At 47.4% G+C, this 12,316-nt stretch overlaps 1 protein-coding gene across 2 annotated transcripts in view; it reads right to left on the bottom strand.

The window, feature by feature from the left end:
- Positions 1 to 417: 417 nt before the first annotated feature.
- The window catches only part of PPP3CC (protein phosphatase 3 catalytic subunit gamma), a 74,127-nt gene continuing 62,228 nt past the window's right edge, over positions 418 to 12,316 (bottom strand). Inside the window, exons 11-14 of one of the 2 annotated variants that reach the window (XM_029064478.2) lie at positions 11,621 to 11,702; positions 11,116 to 11,213; positions 7,560 to 7,589; positions 418 to 6,199 (exon numbers count right to left, since the gene is read on the bottom strand). In XM_029064478.2, the coding sequence (XP_028920311.1) occupies positions 6,021 to 6,199; positions 7,560 to 7,589; positions 11,116 to 11,213; positions 11,621 to 11,702 (389 nt within the window). In that variant the 3' untranslated portion in view covers positions 418 to 6,020. The remainder of the gene's footprint in view (positions 6,200 to 7,559; positions 7,590 to 11,115; positions 11,214 to 11,620; positions 11,703 to 12,316) is intronic. The other variant, XM_029064479.2, reaches the window with a different exon arrangement.

Genomic DNA, 12,316 nt, shown 5'->3' on the forward strand with positions numbered 1-12,316 from the left:
TAGGTTCGCTTCTCCTGTCCTGGTAGCAGCCTCTGCTGGACAAACTTCCAAACAGGCTTGGCACAAGTCCCCGAGGCGCCGGGGCAATGTGCCAGCTGAAAGACTAGGGCGGGCAGGGTGGGGTGGGAAGGGAACAGACCCTTTAAAAATAAAGGGCCAGGTGAGGGAAAGAGGCTGTGGTGGAAACTTTTAGCCGGGTGCAGCTGGGGATCTCACAGCTCACGGCTATTTCTGAGCCACAGGGTCCCGCGGGGTTTAGGAAGGTCAAGTGTGGAGGGAATCCCCGGCCTTCCGTCCGTCAGAGAGCAGGCCGGCTCCCGGATAACACAGGCAAGGCTGCTCCTCCAGCCCCCCGATTCCACGACAGGGCAAACCTCGATACCTCCCCCGCCGGGGAAGTAATAAAGACACCAGGAAGCCAACAGAGTTGTCATTTAATTGTAAGGTTTTGTGTTTTTTTTTCCTTTGTTCCTTAAAGATGACTTCCGATTTACAGAAAGACGATTCTAACAAATTCATTCCTTTTTCACAAAAAAAGAGAAATTATATTAAATAATTTCTGCCAATAAATAACATCTTTTCACCATTTTCTGTAACATAACTAAAAGCAAGAAAAAGGAGGCAGTCTCTAGGCAACAGGCATGTAACCCAACATTCAGGAGAACCTAAAATCACACACCACTACCTAGTCCCGTGTGTTCTAACCGCCTCGTGCGGGCAGGTCAACCCCAAGGGCGGGGTGGGGTCTCATTTAGGAAAATTACCCACGGGTCACGGGGCACTGAGAAAAGGGTAAGAGAAGTGTTCTCGATGGCACCACCGTAAAGGTTCTCTGACAGAAGGTATATGCACCTTTGTCCCCCAAACCAAAAAACCCATTGCAGGCTCCCTCCTTATTACATGCACCTTGCTATAACATGCAGAGACGGGTCGCTGGGGTAGCGTGGCGGAGAGAGGGAAGAGGGCGGGACACGCTGCCACGTGTCGGTTGGAGTTGCGTGATCAGACGGCGCTCCTCGGCTCTGTGCGTTTGCGAATGTGATATTCGGCACAGGTGCACACGTCTCATGTCCTCTGTAGCTGGGCAGTCAATGGGGGTGTGTTGGAAGAGGAGGAGGAAGAGGAGGAGGAGGGGAAGGAGAAGAGGGGACTGGAGAGCTGGCTTCAACCCAGTCTGAAACAAAATGGTGAGATGCGAAGCTTAGGCTTCTTCTGGAAGGGAAAACACTAAAGCAGTAAGAGCAGGCAAATATGTATGTCGCCTTCACATTTGTGACGGGAGGGGAAGAAACCACATTGCACCTTCCGGGCTCTGACGCTCGATTCGCCCCTCAATCTCTTGTTGGCTAAGCACGGGCAGGTCACACCTCCCAGAGGATGAGCCTTCTTTCCAACATCGTGTTGGGGGTAAAATGTCCTCTCGTAAATAAAGTCCTTTGCCCTCGCCAGGGGCAGATGGCAATAACAAGCCTGTGCTCTGATCTTTCCCCCTCCCTTCCGACCCCTTTCCTCAGAGAGGGTTTGAGGACAGCAGGAAAGGGGTGAAGGGGCTACAAACGATGCTTCCACTGGGGCTGCCGTGTAACCAGACTCCTCCCCTGCCTACGTCCCAGAGAGCCGCAACGTGAATACTTTCAGGAGACCATCCAGTGGGTACGGAAAGTCTCCTATGTGTTTAGAGGGAAGACTGATGCACACTGTGCTGAGATAGAGCAGGAACCCCTTTCTCTGTTTCCACAGCAACTGGAAGCACGGTTGGGGACATTAGGATGTCATCTCAACAGACTCGCGGGGGGACAGGGAATACATTTCCATCGCGAATCACGGGACACAGGGGAAAGACCTGGTCATTCACCCATGGGAAAGCCATGAGGTCAGTCAGGCTTCCGCTCCCAGGGTAGCCCGTTGAATCGGCATCTGCTTTCAAATGACCTCCGGCTTCTCGGCTACACCCTCTCCCAACCGTTTGGTGATTCCTAACTTTGCAATGGGCGGGACCGTCTTTCCCCTATTCTCAAGAAAGACACAGCTCGACAGCACTATTTTCGCAAGCAAGGAGGAGTTCAAATAAGCTGCAACTTTTCACAGCACGAGGGAGAGGGCGGGGGAGCTCTAAGGATTTGATCGGCACTGGGCCTTGAGAGATGGCAGCGTATGGGAACACGAAATGCACAGGTCTAGTTACCGCCACCCTTACATTAAATAAGGTCTGTGACTTTCCTCGTTACCCCGTGGTACTCTCCCAGCAATCTGGTAGTAACTGCCTTCTTCGCTTGTTCTTGAAACTGCTCAGGAAGGGTTCGCCAAAATTGCTGGGCTCCCAAATTGGCCTATTTATATACTTAAAAAACAAAAGACAAAAAGACCCTCCCAAGGCCAGGGCCAGATAATGCCGTCTGCCAAAATAAATGCCTTTCTTGTTTTAAAATGGGCCAGGAAACCAGCCCTCATGATTAAGACAAGAATACAAGAATACACTCTGGAGGGAAGCAGGACTTTATTATAACATCCCAGTGTTTAATGGGCATCTAGGATGCACGTGGATGGAAAAATACTGGAATTTGACCGCCTGTCCCCTACTCCCTGAGTAAGGAGCCACCAAAACCATAGAGCATTAAGCAACCCACATCTAATCCCCATCTTGGCCGGAGGCCTTCTGGGCAGAAGACACAAGAGGGAATTGGTAATGAGGGATTCTAGGGGAAAAATTTCTACAAGGTAAAGAAAACGATTTGCTGAGAAAAGTTTTCTCTTCGTAAAAGTGTGGCCATTTCTAAGACTAACAAGGGCCCTCTTTCAAAGCAAGTGACGCGATCGAGGGGGCTCTCACTCTGATAAGAAACTTCACTTGCCAAATCATTTAATGAGGAAAAAATGGAGTCACACCCTTCCACTCCCCAAACTTTCAGAAAGCCAAAATACAGAATTGGGTGGGGTTCTTTCAGTAGGATGATAATTTTTTTTTTTTTAATCCACTAGTTTGGCGTTTCCTCTGAAGTGAGACAAATTCTGAAATTTCAGTTCACATAATGCATCATTTTAAAGGGGCATTTCAAAAACGGTGTGGTGTATTGTTTTGTTTCGCTTTACGGTCACCAAGTTAACTTCGTGTGTGGCTGGAGGTGGGGCTAGTTAGTAGCATTTCGCCCAGGATGGAGAAAGGAAATGCCCTTTGGACTACAAAGAGGGAGGGAGAGGTATTACTCTCATTACCCGCAGAGGGAGGTACTACTTGGCACATTCAGACTGGAGAATGGTTTTCAGGCAAGCAAAGAAAGACTCGGGCCTGTTCTTCTCCCAAGGCTGCTAGGACTGGCAAAAGGGAAACCCTGGTGTATGTGGGGAGTTCAGCACAGGACGTCTGTTTGTCGGGGGACGGTGATTTGGACAGAAGAGACTTAGGAGTGACGTCGAGGATGAAAGGGGGATTTTTCTAAGCCAAAATTCTCCCAGTGAAATGGAAATTCCCAAGAATGGACGGACTCAAACACGGAAGAGCTTTTATATAATGTAATGAGTATCTTAGATCTCAACTTCTAAGCGTTACCCAACCTTTTTTTCCTTCCAAAAATGAACGATCTCTCCTGATCTTCAGGAGGTAAACTGCCAAAGCATCCATAACTAAAGCAACATCTTGCGATTTCCAATGACCCTTAAGATTCCTCCAACAACTTCTCAAAGCTGACTTCGCTTAAGACCCAATCTCCTGTCTGCACAGGCCCCCTGACAAAGCCTCCGCCGCCAGCTCACAGAGGAGATCACTTGGTACAGCCGTTCCCCTACCACGTCTCCCCTGGGCAAATGGCTACCAGAAATGACTTCTCAAGTCACTGCTCTTCAGAGTAGGCAATAGCACCACTTCTTATTCTCCGCATCCTCTTTTAAAGAGCTGATGCATCATCTGAAATGGCCCCGGCCGGCTGACTTGAGCTCTTACACCTGGCCTGTCTGTGGCTTGGTCTGATGAGGTCACGGGCCTTCGTGAACGACAGAAAGGGGAAACGATCCTCTGGCTCCGTATTCTTTCTGCTGCTGTGGATCGCCCTTCTCATTACTCAAGAATCTTGGACAAGTGAGACTACCTAACACTGAAACACTGCATTTGGAGATTGTCTAGCTGATCGGTTTCTAACGTGGCCACAAAAAAAACAATATGTAATGAAACACCTACGCGATACGGTGAAAGCTTACTCGTTCCCGCTCCCCATCACCAGGATTCAAGTAGGGGAAACAGCCCGCAGGACCCACTTTAAGAGATGAGCAACGTATACACTTCCTGCCGGCTTTCCAAAGGCAGAGAACACCGTGGCACCCGATTCCAACCACTAAACATGTCTTAATTTGCCTAGATCACCAAGTATAAAGCAGGTATAACTGGAACAAATACCATTAGGGTCAAAAAAAAAAAGATGCATTAAGAACTCAGGCTGCTAACGAAAGCCAAGAGCCTGTTTGGGAATATCTTCGGCCATCTCCTTGAAAAGGAGTAACAGGTTCTGCCAAACTGAGGCAAAGTCAGTACTGTCTGAGATACTATCGGTGCCGGAATTCCCCAACTACAGGGTACTGCTGAGGGAATACTCAGCCTGTATTTTTGGGTGCTGATAGGGGTGGACCTATCCGTCGGTCAAATTGATGTTTACGAGCTGACAGATGCCTCCCCACCGCCTGGGGAAAATAAACTCAGGAACAATTCAATTGAGCAGATGGTGAGCTCTAGATCGCGGAGTGCACGCTCTCGAGTCATGCGCTTGTAATTTCTGATCTCCTACCCTCAAGGTTCAAACTACGGCGATCACGGTGGCTCATCTGGAACTCTACGTAGAGCGCTGAGAAAGGTAGGAAAACACTTTACTGGCCGAAGCAGTAAGAGGAGAAGCCTCTCTTTGGATTCTCTCAGGGGCCTTTGGCAAATATTAGGTTTCACGGGGGGAAACGGACAATCAAGAAGCAATGTCAATTACTCCTGCTTGTGCCTCACGATATGGAAAGAGAGAGAGGGCGAGAGAGAGGGAGGAAGCAGGTGGGCTGGCGGGAGAGAGATAAAAGGAGGAGAGGGATAAAAGGCAAAGGCAGGGGAGGGGGAGAGAGAGAGAGAGAAAATGAAAAATTCAGGTTGTGGGATTTTCATTAGAGGGCATTTAGATGCACTTCCAGGACATATGGACATATGTGGCTCTTTGCTGACGGAGCAGTTGTGCAGCTCACCGGGGATATGGACAATGAGGCAAAAGTCTCAAAGGTTTAGGCAACAATTACAGCTTTTCAAGGAACTCCCCCCCCCCAACCCCCCCAAAAAACACCCTATAGGGAAGTCTTAAACCAATCACATCTGTTGTTCGATTGAAAAGTTTAATTCATTCTAAGAGCATTGTTTATTAATATTACTTTTAATTTCGCTTCACTAGTACACACTTAAAGAAACTGGGAGTTTTGATAAGAGTTGGCCATTCTGGAAAAAAACACACCCACTGGGCTTTTTGGGGTTGGGGTTTCACCCCTATTCGAGTCTTCCACAAGTAGAGAAATGGGCTCAGCCCACCACATCCTACCGGGTCTTTCCCAGAATCAATGGCTAAAGAAGCAGGCGCACCTACCCGGTAAGCGGAAGAAAATTCCTTCAAGTGCGGGGAGGGAGTAGCCGGTCTTAAATGGAAAAAAAAAATAGTGCCTTTCAAAAGCAGAGGACTAATGGAGCAATTGGGGCCTGATAACCAGGGCTACGGTTTCCAGAGGCCCTCTGGTATGGTGGGAGAGATCAGCCTGACGGCACAATATTTCGTATATGTTCTACTGATCAGGTCGATTTCTAAAAATTTTTTTAAAAAAAGAAAAAGATGGACTTTTTTATATATTGAACATAAATAAAAAAATTTACAAAATGGTCACCTTTCTTACAGGTTAAATGCAGACTGCATCATGAATGTGCCTCCAGGTTTAAGTTTGTTTTTGCTTTCCAATAATAAATAAATAAAATTTGTTTTTTAAGTTTCGGATCCGTTCCCGGTGCCGCGGCAGGATTACTGGGCTTTCTTCCCAGCGCTGTTCTTGTCCGCGGAGTTTGTTGAGGTTACCAAATTCACCGGCCCGTCGGTGTGGACGTTGTCTTTGCGGGGTGGCATGCGCTCGTTGATTCGGTCTAGGCCGCGGGCTTCCTCGAAGCTGCGAATCTTGTGCTGCGGCGAAAACCCTCGGATGGCTGGGGAGAGCGGGATGAGAGGGACACAGGTTATTTCCGCTGCAGGCTTGGGAGCCGGAGAGAACAGCCTGGCAGCACACACGAAACTCCTAGAGAGCGACACAGAGGTTGGCTACCGAGCACATGTCTGGTCGGGGGGTGGGGGGGGAAGAGAGAGCAGTCGGCGACGGGCCTGTCTGCGATCTTTCAGCCTTGCAGGAAGTTACCGCTTCCTTGAAAGGCTAAAGGGCAGATGGGCTCCGAAACGCTTTAACAAGCACCCACACCCCAAGAAACCAGAAACCCAATCCAATCAGTCATGGCATCGGGACACCTGGGCACGGCTGACGGGCTTTTTTTTTCTAGTATGCCTGGACAGGAGCTGCTTACGTACCAGATACGTGCTCAATGTTATCACAGGTTAAAGGAAGTAAAACAGTAACACCTTGAAAGCTGGAAAAAAGGCAACACTAGAAGAATACCGGACAAGCCAAACACGGGGAGAGATCACTCTCAACACAAGCACTACACACGGCAACACAAAATGGAAAAGCGCTACTCTTGGATCAGAGAAAGAGCATTTTATCTTGCACGACCAGGAGCTGAACACAACTTTGGCTATTTTAAACGGGGCGCAGAAGAACCCCTGAGGTGGCGCTTAGAGATTTCCCTCTGTTGATGCTATTTCTACAAAGTCAAGTTAAAAAAAAAAAACAAAAGCCTTCACCAGGAGCTGCGGTTCCTCTCCTCGCCCCGTCCCTCCGGAGAAATAATTACCCTCCACATTTGATCACGTCGATGGTTGAAGCTCAAATTTATGGTTATTCTATCCCCAGAACAATTTACACCGTAAAGTGTCTTCCAATTTAAATCTTTTAATTGGTTATCTTTCAGAAGGGTGGTAACTAAGCTCAGCCTGGTGCCATGGGACACTTGAAGAATCAATCCATCCAAATTTCCCATTTCCCCTCCTATTAACAGCCTCAGAGAAATTTGGTCCACAGGCAATGACTCTGACAGCATTCACTCAATAGAAGTGTGCCACAAAATGGACATGTCGGGGGTCAGATGAAACACTGGAAAAAACATCTGAGGGCTCAACTCACAAAAACCATCACCTAGGCAATTAAGTCATTAGACTAAAATGATACGAACCCAGGAGAGCCGGGTTTCCCCTCAGTGAGGGCTGCATGAAACAAATTAAATGCAGATCTCCAAGAAAACGTTTGCTCGGGAGCAGGCCTAAGAAACCTCTGTCCCCTCCCCTCACTGTTCCAGTTCTGGTGATGCAATAATAAAAGATTTCAAACTGTTGATAAAGCTCTTTAAAAATTAGCAGACAACACAAATGATCACATCTCTTGGAAGATTCTAGCCATACCTTCCCGTGCCTCTACCGCTTCTACTGTGGCTGTAAGACAGCAGGAGCAGTGGCATGCAAAAATGAAGACAGAAAAAGAGTGAGTGAACTTTTAACAGCATCGCTGCCATTTCAGAAACCTAGGGGTCCCCGGCGTCCGTCCCACCCCGGCCCATCGTTGACAAAGACCAACCGGAGGAAGAAGCGAGAGGAATAATCAAAAAAGGCTGAGCGGGGCGACTCAACTTTCTTCAGTACGTCACGTCCCTGGTAATCTTTAAACGCTACTTTCTTCAGTACGTCGCGTCCTCGGTAATCTTTAAATCCCTCTACCGCCAATCTTATACACTAGAGTCCGACAACGGCCGGCAGCCATTTCTTGACAAACACCTTCTGTCAGATCACTTCATCGGCTAAATAACCGGCATCTGGCTGTAAGGATCCCAAAACCTCAATCTGCAGAGCTCAGAAGGAATTAAATAAATTGCGGGGGCCTGTGGTCCCATCGGATCTCCTCAGCAAATGGAGGAGGAGGAGCCGGCTGAGTCTTTGGTCCGAAGAAGATGGCAGGTGAGCCATCTAGGTGGGGCCAACTACCCTCTTATCACTAAAGAGACCGATATGAGGTAACAGATTAGAATTTGGAAGGATTTGAGGAGGAGGAGAGAGAGAAAGGTTGCAAACTGAGAGCAGTTCTTTCTCTGGAAATGGAAGACTAAACTGCCTGACCACTGGGTGGTTCAACTGCTGATGCACATCCCAAATTGAGTCTGGAATTAAAACCAGAGTTGCTGCTGACATTTCAGACTAACCTAACTTCCAGTCACTAGGCAAGAAGGCCAACCGAACAATACGGGTTACCTGAGAAACCTATGCCAAGAAAACGGGGTGGTTAAAAATGAACCCTAACTCAAAAACCTCTCTTGGCATTGGGTTCCAGAGCCAGTAACCTTAAGCTAACTCGAATGCACAAGGAGGTGTGGAGAAGCCTGAGGGGAGTCTCCAGGGCCTCTATCGTGCCAGTTTTTTCAAGAGCAGGCAAGGAACGACGACGACAAGGAAGCCGCGACCCACTGCCACCTGACACTCGGGAGATATAAGGCACAGAAATGGAGAGACCTCTCTAAAAAGACGGCAGGAATTTGGTGTCCCTGGCATCAACTTTTAGCATTTATTAAGTACCTATATTGTAACAATCAAAGAGCTCCCAGGAACATTCAGGCACAGTTCCTTTGAATCCCGGTCCTTCGATATTATCTTCCAGCAGAGTCGGTTTCTCCAATCCTCTCAATAAGGAGGTCAGCTCATTTGAAAGAGCGTATTGTGTTAATCGGAGCTCTAGAAATATTGCCACGTGGTGAGGTCCCAAGCTCCTCAGTTGAGGATGACTGGTGAAAAATAATGGACTCATCCTCTGGCCATTGCTTTAGCTTTGCAGCTGGATCTGTTGAACCGAGACCCTGCAAGTGCAGTGGACGGAATAGCCCGAGTCCTCTGTTCACAAGAGAAGAGGGAGCTAGGAAACCCTGGAGAGTTCACCCAACTTTCTTCCTATTCCGTGAAACAATAGCTCGGACACCTTTCTTCAAAATCTCAGCAAATGCTGAGTAAAATACACATACTCTATGGAGAAAGTGAGAACTGGCAGGAGGTAAGGGGTACAATAAACAAAAAACCCTCCAAACTCCCAAGTTCTCTTTGACATTATAATTCGCCCTGGCCGCTCCCAGTAGGGTCATTGGTGGGGAATAATAATTTAGATAACCTTTTTGCCTATAAGTTGTCTGGGGAAAGGGTTAAGCAGGTCAATAAATGGTAATCTGGCAAAATTTGGGTACTTTTCTGCATTGCTGGGATAATCCATCCTCTATTTCCCCTCTTCAGCGCTTAACTTCTCAGCATTCATTGCTGTAACTCGTTCACATTGCATTGGTGGCAAAGATTTCTCTCTTCTCCCACTCCCTTCTGCGTTGCCTTGACTTGCTCCCTTCATTCATCCTCCCATCACCACAGCACATATGTATATATCTGTAATTTATTTATTTCTATTAAGGTCTATCTTCCCCTCTAGACTGTGAGTTCCTTGTGGGCAAGAAATGTGTCTGTTGTACTGTAATCTCTCATATGCTTAGTACAGTGCTGTGCACACAGTAAGCACTCAATAAATACAACTGAATGAATGAAAGATTGAAAAACGACACAACTCCCTGTCTGGGAGGATAGTCCAGGCTTTCTTTCAATGACACTTCAAAAACTAAGTGAGCTTACTCCATCTAGTGAAAGACAATGCCACTTATTTTTACCTAATGATCTAGGTTCTCCCCACTCCAGTCCATACTCCATTCGGCTCCACTCATTTTTCTTCAAACACGTTCAGAACAGGCTTCCCCACTCCTCAGGAAACTCCAGTGGTTACCCATCCACCTCCGCATCAAACAAAAACTCCCCACCTTTGGCTTTAAAGCACTTAACTTTGCCCCCTTCTATAACCCAGCCCACACACTTGGTTCCTCTAATGCTTACCTTCTCTCTGTACCTCAGTCTCATCTGTCTCGCCGCTGACCTCTCGCCCACATCCTACCTCTGGCCTGGAACACCCTCTCCCTCCTATCGGACAGATGATTGCTCGCCCCCTTCAAAACCTTATTGGAGGCACATCTCCTCCGAGCAGCTTTCCATAAGCCCTCCTCTTCTCTTCTCCTACTCCCTTCTGTGCCGCTCTTACTTGCTCCTTCATTCACCCTCCCTCCCACCCCCAGAGCACATTTGTATATATCTGTAATTTATTCATTTATATTAACGTCGGCCTAGAGACAATATATTAATACACTGCCCCTCTAGTCTGTGAGCTTGTTGTGGGGAGGAATGTGTCTGTTGCTGTATTGTACTCTCCCAAGCGCTTGGTAAAGTGCTTTGCACACATTAAGCGCTCAATAAATACGACTGAATGAATGACCTGGCTCTGACATTCCGGGATCAGAGTTCAAGGGGAGGAATTGAAAGCCATGAAAGGAAAAGTTTCTAGATAATGACATTCGGTTGGATTTCTTTTCCTGTGTTTATTAAGGGTGATAGCCAGAAACACAGAACATTTAGGTAGTGAGCAGGGGGTGCCTACAGGAGGCAGTGCTAGCTAGATGAAAATCTTGATTGGAAAAGAGATGTAATAAAAAAAAGGGAGAGAGAACAGAGCAGTGCCTGAGCTGGAGATTGGATCATGTTCCGTTTCAGTTCTCCCACCTTGAATTTACGGGAAGGTGACACTTTTCATCGGCAATCTCCTTCCTTCCCTGATCCCATTTTGATACTTGTTTTCAGTAAATCAACATCTTCCTTCCAAGCCCTCCCACGCCCATTCCCTGAAGACTGCCTTTCGACTAGGGGCTCTTGACCGAGGAGACATTTCAGGTCCCGGAGACCCTGGCTGCTCGCCCAAAAGCGCACGATCTCGTCAGCAGGCCACCAGGAAGGGGGAGGGAGGGAGGGAGGAGGGCCTGGGCCACCCAGATTGAGAAATTTAGCTCTCTAGGTCTTCACAGGTGCACACCCATTCTAGGATGAGGTATTTCATACTTACCTGTCTGTAGAGTCTGCTTTCCCCCTGAGAGGACCCCCAGGGGCAGTGTACCTGTGGGAGTCAGGCCCTTGAGAGTTAACACACTTTCACTTTCCTCTCTGGAAAGAAGGAAATGAGAACTTGGTTATTTCTCAAATGTCACACGTCCAGCCCGTAGAAAAGCAAACCCGTTCTCAGAGGCACCACCAAAGGAGAGATGCGCATTCACCACATCACTGAGAAGGTCAGGATGCCTTCGGGTAATATTTAGCTAACCATTCACCATCAGCAAACTGTAGGTTATTCAAACGCTCAATGCTAATTAAGACTGCATAAAGAGAAACATGTTTCAATCATTTTCCTTTAAGCCTCACTGAAAAATCAAACTCCTTTTCTGATTTCAACTTAACCAATTCAATTCAAAAAAGTTTCATTTAAGTCTGCTTCGATTACGTTTCAGACACAGATTGCTATGAAATCAGAGCTCCCCTTCAACAGATAAAAGGTCTCTGGAAAACTTTCTTACCGTAGAACTGAAAAGACACGTGCCATCTTTCCAATGGCTCTGATCTTATTTCTGATGATCTCCTTCCGAACAGTTGTACCTCCTACGGCGGGGGGGGGAGAAGGGACAAGTGATTGGATTGTTCCACATATTTACTGTCGGTGGATTGATTTAAAAAGGCCAGCAAGAAGTATCCTGTCTTGTTGAACTAAAAGAAACTGTTAATTCACCGCTTACGTTGCTTGAAAAAAAAAATCACACGGGATGCTGAGGAAAGCAAGAACAGGAAAGATGTAGGGCGAAACACAGAAGAGAAAGGGAGAAGGAAGATGGCAAGTGTCAAAATCACGGATCGGATAGGTTTGTTTCAGGCACGAACCTTTCAACAGAACTCAGCGTAAGTCTATATACATCTGTACAGCCATAAACACTCCCACACTTCAATCATACCAAGACAGTTAACTGCTGCAAGGTCCCCTTATCTGAGTGGTGTCAAACATCTGGGAATTCAGGGTTATGCCTGCCCCGTGACAAGAGATCAAACAGCTTCTTCTGTACAAGCATGCGCACGCACATCTCTCTCTCTCACGCCCGCCCCCTCCACCCCCACCCAGAGCCTTATGGCGAATCCTTTGATTTCCACTTAAAAACTGATCAGGCGCTTTCTAATACAGAGATTCCTGCAGTCTACGTGGTGGGAGAAGAGTGTAGAAGGTA

This window comes from Ornithorhynchus anatinus, chromosome 5, assembly GCF_004115215.2.
Source record: "Ornithorhynchus anatinus isolate Pmale09 chromosome 5, mOrnAna1.pri.v4, whole genome shotgun sequence".
Lineage (NCBI taxonomy): Eukaryota > Metazoa > Chordata > Mammalia > Monotremata > Ornithorhynchidae > Ornithorhynchus > Ornithorhynchus anatinus.